The sequence below is a fragment of the Sarcophilus harrisii genome, chromosome 5 (assembly GCF_902635505.1).
Source record: "Sarcophilus harrisii chromosome 5, mSarHar1.11, whole genome shotgun sequence".
Taxonomy (NCBI): domain Eukaryota; kingdom Metazoa; phylum Chordata; class Mammalia; order Dasyuromorphia; family Dasyuridae; genus Sarcophilus; species Sarcophilus harrisii.
This window is the reverse complement of record NC_045430.1, coordinates 95,784,569-95,802,897: the sequence shown is the minus strand read 5'-3', so window position 1 is coordinate 95,802,897 and position 18,329 is coordinate 95,784,569. Positions and strand designations below refer to the sequence as shown.

Below are 18,329 nucleotides of genomic sequence, written 5' to 3'. Positions count from 1 at the left end.
GTGTGTCAAACTGGACTCTAGTCCTTGCCCATTCCATCAGCTTCACCAAGTCCCCCATCCTATCCCCAGGTGTTCTCCTCTCCCATCTCCATCCCATCTAGCTGAGGTCTCCCTCATACCTGGTGGATGCTCTTAAAGAGGTTCCAGTCATGGTCAGTCAGCTGGTTGGCCAGATCCTTGGCACTCAGTAAGTCTAACATCTCAGCTGAACCTACATTGGGCCCAAGCTGATCTGGGTGTGGAGTCTGCAGGTAGGGAAAAAACAATGGAGGTGACACCAAAGTTCAGAGAGAGAGAGCAAAGGGGAACTGTAAATTGTGTGTGTGTGTGTGTGTGTGTGTGTGTGTGTGTGTGTGTTGGGAGGGGAGAATGGGACAAAAATGGAGTTGCTAGGGGTTGAGACAAGAGCATTGTTGGGCGTAGTAAGGGTTGTCTTGATATGTTGGAAATAGCTGAAAGGATGAGAAGGAAGAGCGGAGATATTTCCCAGGAAGGTTTATATGTGGCTCTCTCTTTCCCTCAGGTTTTTAATTCACTGTTTCTCATTAGGGAACCCTACTTAAAATTAAGTCTCCAGTCCCTAATCTGACTTTCTGCCAAGATCCTTACCAGTTTGTGCATTTCCTGTGGGTTAACAATGAAGAGCCGTTCGTTGAGTCTCAGGGATGTTGCCACACCACGGGCATCTGGTTGTAGACTAATGGTGTCTGTGGGAGAAGCTATGGCTAAGATGTTGGGAAATGACAAGGAAATGAAGGGTTCAGGAAAAGTGAGATACAGAGCTCAATTTAGTTAAGTGGCCAGGAAAGAATAATGCTTCTCCATGAGAAGTGAGGGAATCTTTGCTCCCAAACTATTGCTCAATATTGCTCAGTGGGGACTATTATTCTAATTGTGCCTTGTTCCCTTACCTCCATCCCAAAGGGCTAGGAAAGGTAAAATGAACCAAAAGGAAACAATCTTTTAGACTGCAGACATCACTGAAATCTTTAAGAAGCCACTGGAGAGCTTTCAGCTTAAAATTTGAAGGGGAAACATTGGGATTTTCAATCCTGAATCCTTTCATTCTGTCTCCCCTCCTGTTTACCCAAGAGTACCCATAAGAAGCCTCTGCTACCCCGGTCATGATGGAGCTTTAACAACTACATCCAGCCTTGCTGATTGACCCACTGATGAGCAGTTTCCTATGTTGTCAAGGACTCTTGGTACACTTAGCTACCCTTATTTTATTCCTGATTTCAGAGAGTCTGGGAGTAAATCAATCTGGAAAATTCTTGCTTAGGGAGGATGTCCAATTTACCGCCTGAAGAGGTGACCTTCACCAGCACCTGGCCTTGTGTCCAACCATCCTCCTGTGCCAGTGTGTTCATCACTTCTCTCACAGAAGCTGTTACTGGTAGATGCAGTGTCAGGATTGAGTGGTCTAGTCGGCAGATGTCATAGGGGACTGGAAGAAAAGAGGAAGCATGAATCAGCGGATTAACACCCCTTTTTCTTAAATGAGAAACAGTAAGAAAAAGCTACCTACTACTGATAACTATGGCTAAGAGAAAAAGTGTATTACTTCTCTAAAGGGAGAATGAAGAGTCCTTTTGGATCTAAATCCTCTCCTATCTAGCAGTTAAGTTAGCTGCAATGTAATTAGGGCCATATAGATTATATCCTACTCCCTAAAAAAACAAAAAACAAAACAAAGGAAAAATAATAGACATAAGCTCCTCCATGACATCAGAATTTCAGACAAAAAGACAGTGGCTACTAAGGAAGAATTTATATTACAGAATCCAGTGAACCCATAGAAAATGGACCTGAAATCTATGAGCACAGAAAAACTCCAGAAAAAACCCCAAAACAATAGAAAATGCTAAACATACTGAAAAAGTACCATGGACAAAGGAAAAAACCCAAGAGATAATCCATAATGGATTATATATAACTCTTCAACAATAATAAACAGAGCCATGGAATTTTTTTAAAGGAGGTTTGGCTACAAGAAGTACAGGAATGGTTAGTAGAAATAAAGGAAAAAGATTAAAAATAAGATTAAAATTGAAACAAAGGTTATGAAAGAAAAAAATTGTAAGAAGAAATGATTTAAAATATAATGCAGAAAATCTTAGTCAAGTATAGGATTCCCTGAAAAAGAGAATTATATAATCACATTTCAATGACTCCATGAGACAATGAGAAATATCAGAGTAAAGTCAAATATTTTTCATAGCCAAGGTAAGGAGATATATTCTTTTTTCTTTTCTTTTTTTTTTTTTTCTTTTTGGGTTTTGTATACTTTTTATTTTGTTTATTTGAACATACTTGGTATTTGCTAAATTTGTTTAAAAAAGAAAGAAAGAAAGAAAACAACAAAACACATGTTGGGCATCTTTTGTGAACTAGAATATTTATAGTATTTTTAGATTTTTAGCTGAAAGAAACTCTAAAGATTTAGTCCAACCTTGTCAGTTTACCTATTAGAATGTGCTTACGTGTGCCTGACACATAGTAAGTACATAGTAAATGCTTTTTCAATTATTATTTTTTAATAGCTTTTTGTTTACAAGCTATATGCATGGGTAATTTTACAACACTGACAACTGCCAAACCTTTTGTTCCATATATTCTTTTTTCTTAATTTTCCTCAGTTACATGCAGAAACATCATTTTAAGAAGATGTATTCTTAACAAACAAAAGACAGAAATAATTGCAGAAGATAAAAGAGATAGGTTTGAATACATGAAACAGAAAAGTTTCTGTGCAAAGTTAATATGACTAGAATAAGAAGAAAAGGGATTGAATCGGGGAAAATTGCCCTGAGAAGAATTTGATATCCAATATGCAACACACACACATACACACACACACACATATATACATATGTACATAATATGTGTTTGTATACACACATTATAGATGTATATAACTAAAAGCCTTTCCTCAGTAGATAAGAATTCAAAGGATATGAACAGTTTTCATAAGAATGGAAAAGTATGAACAATTATAGGCAAGAATGAATCAAATCAAAGATATCAGCGTGGAATGCACAAAAAAAATGATTAAAAGGCTTATTATAGCTTTTGACTCAAAGATTCCATGATTAAAATTAGACAACCCAGGAAGCCACTGATGAGCAGAAAATTCTCATATACACCAAAATATTTACCGCAGCACTTTTGGTGAAAACAAAATAATTGGAAATAAAACAGAGGCTTATTGATTTGGGGAATGCCTAAACAAATTGTGTTACATGTATCTAACAGTGCTGTAAAAAATGATAAATGAGAAGCTTGTAAAGATCTAAATGAACTAAATGAAGTCAATCTAAGAAGATAATATACCCAATAACGACAAGGTAATTGGAGAAAAAAATTAAAAGTAAATGTTGCAAAATATTAAGTATAGTTTGAAAGAAAAGATATGAGAAAACACTTTCACAGTGCCCCCACTACCTCCACTTTGCAGAGATAGAAGATCTACAAGGGTCATATGTTGCACATTTTCAGACTTATGAATGTATTGATCAGTTATGATAATTTTTCTCTTTTTTCTTAAAAATGTCATTTTCATATGGGTTGGCTCTCTGGGAAAGGAAAAAAAGTGGGAGATGTAAATGTAAATCTGGTTGTAGACCAGTGATGTAAAAAGACATCAACAAACACTTATTTAAACATAATATATATATCAATGGCATTGCATTTAAGTATATAAGGAAAAGTTGACTGAAGTACATATAGAAACTGACAGCAAAACTATAATAGATTATTCAATGTGCCTTTTTCAGAACATGATAAATATTTAAAAATTAAAAACATAGTTAAGGACTTAACAAAATTTTAAAAAGTAAGACATGACAGATTGCTAGTGATTACAGAATGGAAATAGAATAGAACATACACATTTCACAGCTATGCTTATCACCTTTACAAAAATTGGATATATGCTAAGCAAAGGCAATAAACTATGGCTTCTGTTACCTATAAACTAAGAATAGTTTTTACATTTTAAAATACAAACTTTTCTTAAAATGTAAAAATCATTCCAAGCTCATAAATCATACAAAAGCTAGTGGCCAGATTTGGTCCAAGTGCCGTAGGTTGTTAACCTCTTTGTTAGGGGATAAAAATTAAAATAGTAAATATGTAATTTAGTGGCTATAATGCAATAAAAATTAAAATCAATAAAGGATATTTTTAAAAAAGAATTCAGATGTAAGTAAAGGCTAAATAATTTAATCCTCCACAATCTGTGGGTCAAATAACAATTTATAGAAAACAACAGGTAATTTCAGCAAAGCCAAAGAATTTGAAAAGACATTATCTCAAAAGAAGAAATGCAAGCTTATCATCAGCCATATAAAATACTACATAATAAAGAGTAAATGTAATATAATAAAAACACAAATATAAAATAAATAAAAAATAAAACAACTCTGAGGTTCCATCTTAGACTCATTTAGATTGGCAAAGACAACAAAACAGAAGTGATAATTGTTGGAGAAGAGATAAAGCAGATACACTAATCAAATATTGATGGAGGTGGAATGTGAACCAACTATTTTAGAAAATCAGTTGGAACTATAAAGTCACTAAAGTTTTCATACTTTTTATTTTATAACAGCACTTTTCATTGTAGTGAAGAACTGGAAGAAAATAAGCAAATTATGATATATAAATGTAATGCATGTTACTGAGCTATCAAAAATGAGGAAAGAGATAGATTCAGGGAACTGGAAAAATAATATTAAGTAATGGAAAGTCAGGAAAATGATTGACAACAATAACTATAATGTAAAGGAAAACAACTTTGAAAGACTTAAGAATAATGATCAGTGCAATGAACAGTCACATTTCCCACCTCATAGTGAGAGGCTATGTTAGAAAGCTGATAGACTAGAAATATAGAATGAGACCTCTATTTCCTCACAAGGTCAGCATGTGAAATTTCTGTTCATTGACTGTTCATTGTTCTGTTCTGTTCATTAATTGTCAGGAGAAAAAGAATTTATTTTTTAATTTGATAAGGAATAAAAGAAAGGAAAAATATTAATGAAATACTTATAAAGCACACAGAAGATAGTAGAAATAATGTCAGAAAGAGATACTATGCAGAGCATCAGGACAGTGTTGGAACTATTGTGTTAGATTTATTATAATTTATTTATAATTTTTTATAAATTTATATAAATTTTTATAAAATTTATATAAAATTATATATATTTATATATAATTAATTATATTTATATAAAAATTTTATTAAAATTTATATAAAATTTTTATAAATTTATAATTTATTATAATTTTTTAATAATTTAATAATTTATAATTTATTATAATTTTTTTAAAATCTCAAAAGTACACATAATTGAGACTTGTGGTTTTATACATAATTCCCTTTTTCTATTTATTATTTAAATTAAATTAAATTTAATTTAAATTTAAATTAAATTAAATTAAAATTAAATTAAAAATTATTTAAATAAAAAAATTGCAAGCTCTATAGGAAAAAGAGACTCTTCGATGTGGAAGACAGAATTGTTTTTCTGATCTTACTAAAATTTCCAAGTAAGTTTAAGTCATTTTAATTATCTATATACTTTGAAATCTTATTAGTGAGTCCCAAAGTCCCAAAGATTTATTTTTTTAGAGATAAATAAATAAATGTTCCCCCCCCCCCAATTTTTTTTTGGAAGACAGAGGGAGAGATAAAGAGGTACCCAGAGAATAATAGCATAAGAAGGCTAGGTATGGAAACTGAGAGTAAAAGGGAGATCAGAAATGCAGGTAATACCACCAACCTTTGTCTAGAGCTTGGATAGCATATCTATTGCTGAGGAAGTGATCATCATAGCTAGGAAACCAGATGGGAATCGTTCGATCCTAAATGAAAGATAAACAGCCTGGTTGAAGGTAAGACTAAAAAATCCTTAGAGGAGGAACATAAAGATTAAAAGAGCTTAAAGGAGCACTGACAGGAGATCCCACCTTCTGAGCATGTCAGAGAAAAGAGTATGATGTTTGCACAGCTCAAAAAATAGCTCCTGCCCATATCTCCATCACCCTTTCCCCATCCCATACATATCCTCTGGGAAGCAATGGTCCCAGTGAGAAAAAGGGGCCAAACAGTGAGGCAAACAAGGGATGTATGCCAGTAAATCTACATGATTCTTCCCCCCTCTGTCCTCAAATGAACATATTTCTTCCATATATTAAAATCATATTTGCTTGAGTTCTCTTTCTTTTATTAGCAATAGAACTATCTCTCAGCCCACTCCTCCTTAACTCATGCAATTTACTTTGTTTCTACCAGTCTATGAAGTGTTCTTTCAGAGATCACCAATGACTCAAGACAATGGGCATCAATGCTTTTTCTCCATCCTTAACCTTCTTAACCTTGTAGCATTTGACATAATTGACCACTTCCTCCTCAATGATTTTTCCTCTCTTCAACTATGCATTGATCTGGGTTTTTCTTGCTTTTTTTTTTTTTTGCCAATTCTTTTTTTTCCTGCTCCCTAAAGATGAGCATTCTTCAAATGTCAATTATCTGTTCTGTTCTTTCAGAGATCTCATATGTTTGAATGGCTCCAAGTACCATCTCTATGCTCCTAAATACTTAAAGAAGCACCTTCCTCTTTTGACCTTCATAACCAGCCACCAGGTCCTGCTGACTATTCAAAATATCTAATTCATAATCTCTTCCTACACATCAGTGCCAAAAGAATCTTCCCAAAATATAATGTTCATATGTCACACTTTTGTGTGTGTGTGTGTGTGTGTGTGTGTGAGAGAGAGAGAGAGAGAGAGAGAGAGAGAGAAAGGGGAGGGAGAGGAGTAGGGACAGGAAGAAGGACAGGGAGAGGGAGAGGGAAAAGGAAAGGGAGAAGGAGAGGGAAAAAGAAAGGGAGAGGAAAAGGGAGAGGGAAAAGGAGTGGGAGAAGGAAAGGGAGGAAAGGAGTGGGGAGGGGGTAAGAGGGAAGGGAGAAGCAGAGAATGCAAGTGAGCAATACCATGGGAAAAAGCTGCCTCTAGGAGAGCACCTGAAACTCTTTTATAATCAGGCCTCCAAATCACTTTTTCCAGGCTAATTTCCTCTGCTTTCTGCTCTTCTATATGAACCATGTGCTATAGTCAGGCTGAGATACTTTTCCAGCTTCTAAAACATTTCTTGCTCATCCCTACAGTCATATTCAAGGCCCATTTCAACTCTCACCTTCTCCATTAAGTCAGAAGTGGTTTCTCCCTACTGTAAACATGCATAACACCTACTATTTGCACCACTGATTTGACAGGAATGATATAAGTCAACTAATATGTCAACAAACATCTACTAGAGGCCAGGCATTGCATTAGTCTCTGGGGATACAAAAATAAAGGACTAAACAATCCTTATATTAGTTATTAATTTTTCACCATATATACCTTGTCTTAGGATTATAAACTCTTGAGAACAGTAATAGCTTATACTTTTTAATATCCCCCATAAGGCCTAGCATCCTTACAGCAGGCACTTAGTAAATGTTTACTGTTTGAATAACAGTCTGTATCTATAAGAATCTTTGATATGTATATAAGAGTATGAGGGTCTTAATGTTTGAAGTTTGTGAGCTAATAAGGGATAAGAGGGGAATATCAAGACTTCTATGTGTAGAACCTAAGATATCAGAGCCTTTTATGGGTAGGGATAAGGAAGAGTAGCACAACAAAGCAGGAAGAATTCTGTGGAGCCAGGGGGAAAATACAGAGAGTATTCAGTACCTTTAATTGTGGTGACATATTTCCACCGCCATTTTCTAACCTGTAGAGCAAATGAGAAGAATGGTAAAATCGAGGGATGAACAGGAAGCACCTGCCAGAGAGAGTCACCTTCCAAGGTATCACTTAACTGCCTTGATATCATCACAAAAAGACTAGGGGCAGAGGCCAGAGGATCTAGTCCTGATTTCTTAAATTCCATTTTCAACAAGCACCCTGTTAGCTTGCCCGCTTATTGGCCTGGATCTTTCAAATTTAGAATGGAACGAATGGTGTTACAGGCAATAAGACCTTGGAACAATTAGGGAAGGAAAGCAAAAAATCTAGACATAGAGCTCCCATTCAAGTTCAGAGAGGATTGTAAGTTCTTTTCCCTCCCCAAACTTCAGCTTCTCCTCCTAATGAGTAAACTACAAGCAAACTAGTCAGTTCCTGAAAAGATTACTCACCCACAGTGCCGCCGTCTCTCTGGTCCCTGCTCCCTTAGCAGGCTGATGAGTTGAGTATCCCTGTTTACCAGTTCTGAGAGTTTCTAGGAGGACGATAAGACAGCTGAATATGGAGTCCCTGCTCATGAGTCTATCCACCCTGAGGTTGCTGCAGATGGTTTTCCTCATTACCTGTAGGAAGCTTGGGGCTACTGGGTCTATGTGGAGCAGGGGGCCATACAGGGTCACCCATTGGCTGACCAGCCTTAGGATCTTCTGCCGCTTGTTACAGATATAAATGCCATGTTCCTGCTCAGTGCCACCGGCTGGCTCCGCATGGAAGGTGGTGACTGGTCAAAGAAAGTCACGGCACAAAATGGATACTGCCCCGGAGGTTCTGGGCAAAGGAGGAACGTGACAGCCATACCTCCAGGAAAAACCAAACCTGTGCCGAGGCCCTTGATCCATCCTACAGAAAGTGCTCATCATGGACTCAATGAATGAGGAATATTTTCTTTGCCCCCCCAACCCCCCCACATCCCACCCTCTCCTACCTTACCAACATAAAGGTTGCCCATAAGGAATCATTTAGAAATCTTGAGAGCCACTGTTAGAAAGCACCTTAGAGGTCATTGAGTTCATACATCTCACATAGCTCACCCAGGTAGCTTAATTAACACTCTTTCTAGTATACCATGCTTCCCATAAAGCTGGAAGGATATTGATGCAGCAGAGCAGCGCAGAGATGGGCACTGGGCATGAAGACACTGTGGGTCAAGAGAAAGTCACCCAGGAATGTCTCTGCAAGGTTTGTAAAGAGAAGGAGGAAAAATGCACCAGGTTACAGAAGAAGCAAGACCACAATCCTTGGGGAACAGACCTTAATTTTTGCTGTATAATGGCAGTCTGTGCACCTCTTCTCACAAAAATGTTTTTAAATGAACAAAACTCATAGGATTACAAAGTTACCAATTTTTTTTTTTCACACAACCCCAGGTTAAGAACCCCTGCCCGAGAGCCTCCTTTTACTTTGAATTATTCATAAATGCCCAGGGCATCTAGGATATTTGTCCCAACCAAGGGAATATGGGATTAAAAAGTTCTGGTCGTGCAGCCCGAAGGGGGCAGTATTTACTACGTGATGAGTGAGGTCCTGCAGTCCTCAGGTGCAGTGGGGAAGGTGGTCTGGCCTTGCCTGGCTCCCCAGTCTCAGTTCCGTACCTGTGGGATCATGGGCACTCGAGTCTGGCCGCACAGCCTCCAGCAGCAGTTCCAAGATTTTTTCTGGAGTGCCTGACATCACTGTATACCTGAGAGAACCGGCTCAATGTCCATCTCTGTGCCCACAATGCCCCCAAATATACCTGGTACCCCTTGCTAGTTGCCCTTTTCCAGGGCAAAGGGCTCCAGAGTAAGTTAAGATGACATAAATAGGCAGCTCTGACCTGATGTGACCCAAATCTTGCCAACATTTACTGCTACAATTCTGTTACATAGGGCAGTTTTTAGAAGTAAAAACCAACACTTAGGAGTGCCACTATAATAATATATAAGGGAGAAATACCCAGGTCTCAATATCACAAGTTCCCTGTCCCTCTCAACAGTTTCCTTATATTCTCAACTCGCTCCTATCAAAAGCTCCAACATCTAGGCTGTTTTGATCTGAGCCCCTCTCTATTATTTACTCTCTTAAGTATTCTAGTGGAGGTGCTGGTCCACATGCTTCAAGGAACACAACTATATATAGAGAGAGGGTCTCTGAAGAGCTCCATTTTCCCTTCTGTATTGCCACAGGTAGGAAGAGGCTCAGCAAGGAAGGGGAAATAACTGAGAAATTTAAAATGAGGGTGGGGAGGGGGGAGGAGGGAGGAAGGGGGGAGGGTAATGGGTACAGCGAAATCAGTAGAGAGGAGGAATTTGGGGAATAGAATAAGAGTAGCCATGTTACCGGTTCCTGCCTGGATTCAGGGAACAGTCAGGGCCATTGCTCTGAGGGGTCCTCTCCAGCACCAGTACTACTTTTCCATGTTCTTCCAAACGCATTGTATTTGCCTCCACATCCTGGGTGCCAACTCAATCACATGACTATTTAGTAGTGACCTTGACCTCCCCTGAACCACTCCTGGAATTATTACTCACTATTTCTAAACTTGGTCCATCTTCAGCTTTTCTCTCCCTCTTGCTCAATATCCCAGGCTCACGCAGAATCACTGGACTTGTTCTTTCAGCTCCCTTACTGCCATCTATATATAGTTTCTCTTTTCCTATCATCTTTTCTGCCCAACTTCCATTTCAATCGTTTCCTTCCAATTCTTATATTTATCCCATATATAAAGCTAATATTTACCTTATTCATAATCCCCTATCCCTCTTTTTTAAATTTATTTTTGTTTTTTAAATTTATTTATTTATTTATTTTTTTATCCCCCTATCACTCTTTTCCTTCTACCTCAGTCTCCTTCAAACTTCCCATCTCTACTGTTGGGAATTTCAAGTCTCTGACCTTTAGTTTCCCAACCCTAGTTTGCCTTCAATTCTCCTATCTCATCTTGATACCAATCTCAGCTCAGCTCTGATCCTCCTATTTCCTTCTACCCTCCCTATGCATCTAGGTTTTCCCAAGCTTGACTGACCTTGATGATACGGTTGAAGTCTTGTTTGTCCACCCGCAAAAACTGACAGTTATCTTCACGAAGAATGATGGTGGCTGCTCGGGGCGAGTCATTCACCAAAGCTAGCTGTCCAAAGTCATCTCCTTCATGCAGGGTTGTCACCAGGCCCTAGCAATCAGTTGATCAGATAATAATTTTTCTCTTCCCATTCATATCCAGTCCCTATCTACATATATCAGAAAATGAGCTAAAAGCCTTGGGGCCTAACCCAAGCATTGCCCACAGAGAAAAGGGGTACCAAAAAAACCAATAAGAGTCCTCACAGGTAGAAAGGAGAGTGAGAGAGATATAGAGGAAGGACAAAAGAAAAACATACCTTGCCATGGGTCACCACATTAACAGATCCCTTCCAAATAATGTACCAAGAGGTCCCCTTATCTCCTTGGCTGAACACTGAGAAAAGGAAAGATTACATAGAGCCCAGCCCCAACTCCATCACCACTAACCAGCTGCTTTCTTATCTCTGGATCAAAAGTCCCATGCTCCAAAGCTCAGTTCCACAAGCTCCTGTTCCTCAGGTTCCTACTTTGCTATGTCTCCTCTCCCTGCCCCCCACAAACCTTAGCCCCAACTCACACACAGTGCCTGCTTTGCTGCTTGGCTCAAACAACAACACAGCAGCCAACTCCTTCTTTACCTGTAAGAAAAAAAATAAGGGGATAGTCAGCAAGAAGCCAAGAATAGGAAGGCTAATTTATGGCTCAGGGACTAGTTAAGTCAAAAGTCATTCACACTTCTGGTGGCAAGTAGCAGGGAAGTTTGAGGAGAAGGGGACAACAGAGGGATGAAGGACCTAGCATAGTAGATATAGATCTGAAGGCTTCTCTCTGGAAAAAAAAATTTCTAGAATTATACTTCAAAAGATACTTTAAATATCTTTTTTTTTTTTTAATTTCATTTATTTATTTATTTATTATACCTTTTTATTTACAAGTTATATGCATGGGTAATTTTACTTTAAATATCTTTTAACACAGTGGTACCACTACTAAGCTTATACCCCCAAGAGATCAAACAAAATGGAAAAGATCCTATAAGTACAAAAATATTAGCAGCTACAGTATGGAAACTAAGGGGATGCACAACAATTAGGGGATGGCTGAATGAATTATGATATATGCACATCATGGAATATTACTCTGTTGTAAGAAATGATAAAAGGGACAGTTTCAGAAAAGCTTAGCAAGATTTTTATGAGCAGATGCAGAGTGAAGTGAGTAAAACCAGGAGAATAATTTATACTAAAATAATAACATTATAAAAGCAACATTAAAAGACTTAAGAACTCTGATCAATAAATGATCAACCATTATTTCCAAAGGGCCCATGATGATAGATTACTCCACCTTTTGACAGAAAAGTTATAGATTAAATATGAAGAATAAGAAGCACACTTTGGATATGGCCAATTTGGGAATTGATTTTTCTTGACTATGAATATTTGTTATAAAAATTGTATTTTTCTTCTTAATTTTCTGAAGGAAGAGAATGAAGTAGGAGAAAGGGAAATAAATGACAATTTTTAAAAAAGAGTCAACAACAAAGAAGATCAATGATAAAAGTTATATCCTAGAAAAGAGTGGGGCCAGAATGATGTTTTGGAGAGTAACTGACCGAGTTGGACAGATGAGCCACGGCCTTGATATGGAGCAGCTCCTCAAAGATTAGGTCTAGCTCTTCCTCTGTGCGCTGCCCGGGGCTATAGGCAGAGAGAAGTAATATGAGGGAGAGTTTTACTTCCCATGTTAAACCTAGACAGGACTCTCGGGACCCTAATTTTACATATCAGGAAACTAAGACCCAGAAAGAAGTATCCAACTGTTAAGTGTTACAATTTGGACTAGAATCCAGGTCTCTTGCCTCTTGGCTTGTTTATCTACTATACCTTCCTTCCCTAGGAAGAAGGGAGGAATTCTACTCTAGGTGGGGGACATGAAGTATGGGTATTAGAGTGTATCAGAGCTACAGGGGCTCTTGGTTTCACATTCTGAATAAATGGCTTGTGACTCACGGCTTACGCAGCGCCACAGTGAGCAGAGCATCAGGTCCTCGCTGAGAGAGCAGTGTCACAGCCTCAGCCAGCTCCTCCATTTCTTGAATGTTATCTGGGTCTGTCTCTGGCCCAGGGAATCGATAGAAATGAGTATCTCGGTCATGGAAGGCCCACTCATGTTTCACTGTGGGGCAAAGACCAAACATAGAAGAAAGGAGCAAAGAAAATGAGGATTTAGGGAGAGTTTAGGAAATGAATGTGCCAACTTCCAATTCTGTACCATTGCTCCCTGCTCCAAATATCTATTTGTATAAGCCTAATGCTCATCGAATATTCCTAATACTTTTGGAAAAACCCAACATACCTAATACCTATGCTTACCATGGCAAAGGGCTCCCTCATTCAGGAGAACTTGACAGATGCCCATAGCCTGATTTCGGGACTGAACTCCAAGCCCTAGGGCCAAGACTCCATCAACCAGCTCTTTCCCAGAGCAGCATTGCCTGGGAAACAGGAAACACAACGATTTAGTGGTATGCAGACACTGAGCAGAATTTGGGAACAATAGATTTGTTTTTATAAGACAGACCACACTTCTCCCACTCCTTATCCAACTCTACAATGGGAAGCAAGACTCGATCTCAGAGTTTGCTTCTCCTATCTATCCCCAAAGAGCAAAGAGGAGGAAAGAAGAGGAGAGATGAGGAGAGAGGGAAGGTATCCACCCACCGATACAATCTGAGGTGATATTTCCGATCCCGTATGAGGGTAGGAAAGGTAGCCAGAAGATGCCTATGCAGCAGCTTCCCAGCCCTAAGCACATGCTCTGAAGTAGCCTGGGATGTGATTGGAGAGAGAGAAGAGATTCACAATTAAGGAAAACTTTAATTCCCTCCTTCCCCACCATGAATCCTTGCCTTGGCTTTATACCTAAGCCCAGGAAATACCTGTTCCAGGTTCACATGAAAGTCCAGCGTCTCGTTACTATTAGTTAGTGGTGTCTGTACGGAAGGAACAAGGAGATCAGTCTGTCAATGCAGGGGCTCCCAAAATAAACCCCTTGGACCCAACTCTTTCCCATCACTCCTACTCCCAATCTCCCAGACCTAAATTTAATGCAGTTCAATCAGACAAGCATGTACTAGATACCTATTATGTTCAAATTACTGTGCTAGATACTGGGGAGTTAAACTGAAAAAGTTCTTACTCTCAAGGAATTTATATTTTATTAAGAGGCTACAATTATTTTATTTATATACTCAATCATCCCCTCTATCACCCAAATTTATTTTTCCCTTCTAGAGCTTCAGAATTTGGGAAAGTCATAATTTCCATTCAAAGTTTTCCAAACTGTTGTTTCTATCTTCACAAAATTTCTTACGCCACATAATGTAACATTCTCTCTGATACTGCCATCATGAAGGCACAAAGCCTCATTACTTATTGCAATAGCCTTTCAGTTAGCCTCTATGCCTCATTTTTGTCCCATCTTCCACTCAGGTTTTTTAAAATGTAAGATTTGACCTTACCTGCCCCATGCAATAAACTCAAGTAACTCTCTCTTACCTCTAGAATCATATATAAAATCCTGTTTCCCTTTTAAAATTCTTTATCATCTATCTGATCTTTCTGATCTTTTCCATCTTCTTAGAGTTTATTCTTTTCCACATACTCTTTGATCTATTAACACTGGTCCTCTTTCTGTTGACACTACAAGTACTATTGACAAATGATTCTCTATCTCTTGACTGAGCATTTTTCTCTGTTCTGAATTAAGGAAATCTCTCCCTCCACATCCTTCTCTCCTGGCTTCCGAGTCTCAGCTAAAGTTCCATTTTCTATAAGAAGTATTTTCCAGAACTCATCAGTCTCAGATCCTTTCTTTTAAATGGATTATTTACAACTTATCCTGTTTATATCTCATTTGTATATAGTTTGCTTGTTATTGAGAGCAGGGACTATTTTTGGCTTTTTGTAGCACTTTTCTTAGCACAGTGCTTGGCACATTTGTTGTTCAATCACTTCAGTTAGGTTTGACTCTTTTATTTAGGATTTTCTTGCTAACAATATTGGAGTGGTTTGCTATTTCCTTCTCCAGTTCATGTTTTATGGATAAGGAAACTAAGGGAAATGTATTTAAGTGGCTTGCCCAGCATCACACAGCTAATAAGTATCTGAGGCCAGATTTTGAATTAAGGAAGAGGAGTCCTCCTGACTCCAGACACAGTATCTGGAATGGGCTTAAAGTCATTGAATCAAAAATCTCTCATTTTATGGATGAGAAAACTAAGCCCAAGGAAAGTTAAGTGATTGGATAGCAAATGGCAGAGTGAGGAATGGAACTCAGGCTCTCAGAGTCCACATTCTTTCCACAATCTTTCTGTTGACATGTAGACTTCCCAGTATGTTAAAAGAAGGGGAAAAAAAGCTGGATTTGTAGTCAGAGACTTACTTGGGTTTGTCTCTTGGATCTGGTATTGATTTTACCTTTTCTGACTTTGAACAAACCATTTAAATACTCTAGGCTCAATTGCCTAGTCTTTAAAATAAAAAAGTTGGAAGCTCCCATCCAGTTCTAAATCTGTGGAATCTTAAAATTATGTGATAGATCTTTGTCTTCTTAGAGGGATCCATGTTAGCCCAGGAATTGGCCAAAGTTGAATTAAAAATGAGAAGTGCTAATAGGTATGTATTTCATTTCAAAGCACTCTGATAGGCTTCCCTACCTCTCTCCCTTGCCCCTTCTTTCTTCTCTCCTCACTCATTATTATTCTATTTTGGGGGGAAACCTGAAACATTTATTACAAGTTAAAAACAGCATCTGAAGGGAGGTAGAAGTAACATTATAGAAAAGGTTGAGGAAAGATGGGGAAATGGGAAAAACAGATAAGCAAGAACAGCAAAGACCCCAGGGAACTGGGAGGGTAAATATGATGTGAAAAATATGGGAGCCAGTGAGTCAGGAGATCTGGATTCTAGTTCTAGCTATGTGCTCTTGGGAGCCACTTCGCTCTCTGAACCTCAGTTCCCTCATCTGTCAAATGAAGAGGTTGTATTAGATGACTTCTTAAGAGTTCTTGACTTAAATGTTCTATAGCCTTGGTTAGAGAATGGGATCTCTGTACTACACTGGGAAACAATAGGAATGGTGAGAATCAGCATTTAGCTTTAGAACATCAAGGTCATAATGGTGTTCTCAGCTCCTAGGGTCACAAAGATAAGAGAGAGCACAAGACAGGGCCTGTGAATAATATCGTGTAATGCAGTAATGAATCCCTCAAAACCTTCATTTTGCAGGTATGATTTAACAGAGGTCATCTTGCCTGGGTGATGGCTCCAAAGGCTATGCTAGACTTCCTCCTGAGGACTTAATTACAGGAAATGAAGAGGAGGGGCTGAAAAAAGGGAGGAAGAAAAGGAACCCTCCTCCTCTTCCATTCCTTGGGACAAACAGTGCCTGAGCTGGTGACTCAAAGCTCCTAATGAGCATGTTTTCATTTCAAAGTGCCCAGAAGGCCAGAAGACTACAATCTCAGCCCCACTCTGAACTCCAACCCTTTTCTCTTTCCTCCCATCCATGTATTTTTTTTTTTCTCCCGTGTTGTCTTGACCCAGTAACATATGTCACAGGCCATAGGACCTGTCTAATCATAATATCCCAGTGTAGAGGGTTTTGTTGAAATTCTTATCTCAGATTGGAATAAATGAGACCATCCTACTACAATGTGGGCTTTAAATCACCAGAGGACTATTTTATACTCGGGGCTGGGGTCTCATCATTTTCTAGTATTAAAAACACATTTTAACTTCTCAGAATTTTGCAGACCCTCATGTGATAGAAATTCTTCTAGTACTTTAGATTAATTGAGATGATACATACCTGGCTATAGTAACACTACCAAACACCTCCCAATCCACCCCTATCCCAGCTACCCTCCAAGGTGTCTCAGATCTCATAGATCAGGAACCAATGCACTATTCTTTTAGTCTTGCCCTTACCCTAGATGATCCTTAGGCATGGGTTAATGAGTGTCAGACTCAAGTGTTAGAAGTTCTCATGGAAGAAATCACAGTTTCCAGTTCCAGGGACAAAGATGACAGACCGTTGTCTCCTCAGTGACAATTGTTTATTAAAATGCTGGCAATTCTGAGTTGGTAATGGGGAAGAATTGACATTTGTTGGCATCGGCGCTATTGCCAATTCCCCATGCGAAGCTGTCAGAACCCAGGATATAGGGATAAGCACTGAGCCAGGTAATCTTGTGCCAACCTGTCATACCTGTTCCCTCTAGCTCCCAGGAAGAGTTCTCTGCCAGGACTGGTCATACTAATGGGGGTAGGGAAGCCATGTGTGCAAAGGAATTGATGTCTTCTGACCAAAGGGGAGGTGATTTTGTGGGTAGGTCTGTTCTGGAGTTTGAGAGTGAGGCTAACCTTCCAAGGGCGGCTTTGGTAGTGAAAAGGTCAGTGTATTAGACTTGAATCAGGAGAAAGACCAGAATCCTGCCTTTGATATTTATTTTCTGCACTGTCTATATTGGTCACTTAAACTCTCACAATCTCAATTTCTACATCTGGACAATGGGGATAATAAATGCTATGCTATCTCACAGGGTTGATGTGAGAGTCAAATGAGATAATATCGGCAGAGCATTTTGCTAACCTAGATAAATGCCAGATATCATTGGACAGTTGCTACATTGACTTTGGCAGTCCAAACTCCCTAGGGTTTAGTGGGACCCGGCAGATGTCTCCCATTCAGTCTTTCAGCCAAAAAAATTTCTAGGAAATACCCCTTAATTCCCTTTCTAGGATGGTCAGAATGTTCCTTCTTGTATCTAACCTCCAGTCATTTCTACTGTGATCTAATTCTATACTGCTCTAGAAAGAAGTAGAAACAACTTTGCTTCTTTGGGTTCTAAAAGAGAGATTTCTTATTAAATGAAATAATGAAGACATTTTAATTCTCAATACTCACTTTCTAAGGTCTCCAGATCCCTATTCTTTCTCATTTCTACAACTACATTGCACAAATATACCCTGTCCCTCCTGGCTAATCTCTTCCTAAATCATATGGATCATTTATCTACTACACTACAGAGAGAAGCAATAAGAGAAATTACATATATACACAATGGATATCTCTCGAGACCAACCTCCCAGGACATTCCCCTGGAGGTAGCAGAGAGGAGAGGGTATTGCCATTTGTCCCTCCTCCACTCAGCCTCAGGAGGATAAAACTTCTGGAGGCCAAAACCTCTGGCTATCACTTTTAAGGAGAGGCCTCAGCTCCAGGTTTTTAACCCTATTTACATTCATTCAATGCACATATCCACAGACAGCTTTTCAACCTCCTAGAGTACTTTAGATTTTGAAAGTTCTACCCAATGTGGAAAAGCCTGGTTGCCTCCCTACAGGTCTGGGGTCCCAAGAGAAATACCTTGTGACCTCATTGTCCTAGCTCAGGGCCCACACCCACCTTCCCTCCCT

The 18,329-nt window shown here is 38.7% G+C and overlaps 1 protein-coding gene across 3 annotated transcripts in view; it reads right to left on the bottom strand.

Annotated features, from left to right (window-relative positions):
- Window positions 1-18,329, bottom strand: part of RAPGEF3 (Rap guanine nucleotide exchange factor 3) — a 30,440-nt gene that overhangs the window by 10,274 nt on the left and 1,837 nt on the right. For 2 of the 3 annotated variants that reach the window (XM_031938052.1, XM_031938051.1), the window contains exons 2-19: window positions 13,787-13,840; window positions 13,569-13,675; window positions 13,221-13,342; window positions 12,858-13,023; window positions 12,461-12,545; window positions 11,423-11,483; window positions 11,163-11,239; window positions 10,808-10,954; window positions 10,123-10,235; window positions 9,396-9,484; window positions 8,897-8,975; window positions 8,367-8,517; window positions 8,196-8,278; window positions 7,750-7,789; window positions 5,790-5,871; window positions 1,301-1,447; window positions 610-725; window positions 120-245 (exon numbers count right to left, since the gene is read on the bottom strand). In XM_031938052.1, the coding sequence (XP_031793912.1) occupies window positions 120-245; window positions 610-725; window positions 1,301-1,447; window positions 5,790-5,871; window positions 7,750-7,789; window positions 8,196-8,278; window positions 8,367-8,517; window positions 8,897-8,975; window positions 9,396-9,484; window positions 10,123-10,235; window positions 10,808-10,954; window positions 11,163-11,239; window positions 11,423-11,483; window positions 12,461-12,545; window positions 12,858-13,023; window positions 13,221-13,342; window positions 13,569-13,675; window positions 13,787-13,840 (1,845 nt within the window). The remainder of the gene's footprint in view (window positions 1-119; window positions 246-609; window positions 726-1,300; window positions 1,448-5,789; window positions 5,872-7,749; window positions 7,790-8,195; window positions 8,279-8,366; window positions 8,518-8,896; window positions 8,976-9,395; window positions 9,485-10,122; window positions 10,236-10,807; window positions 10,955-11,162; window positions 11,240-11,422; window positions 11,484-12,460; window positions 12,546-12,857; window positions 13,024-13,220; window positions 13,343-13,568; window positions 13,676-13,786; window positions 13,841-18,329) is intronic. The other variant, XM_031938053.1, reaches the window with a different exon arrangement.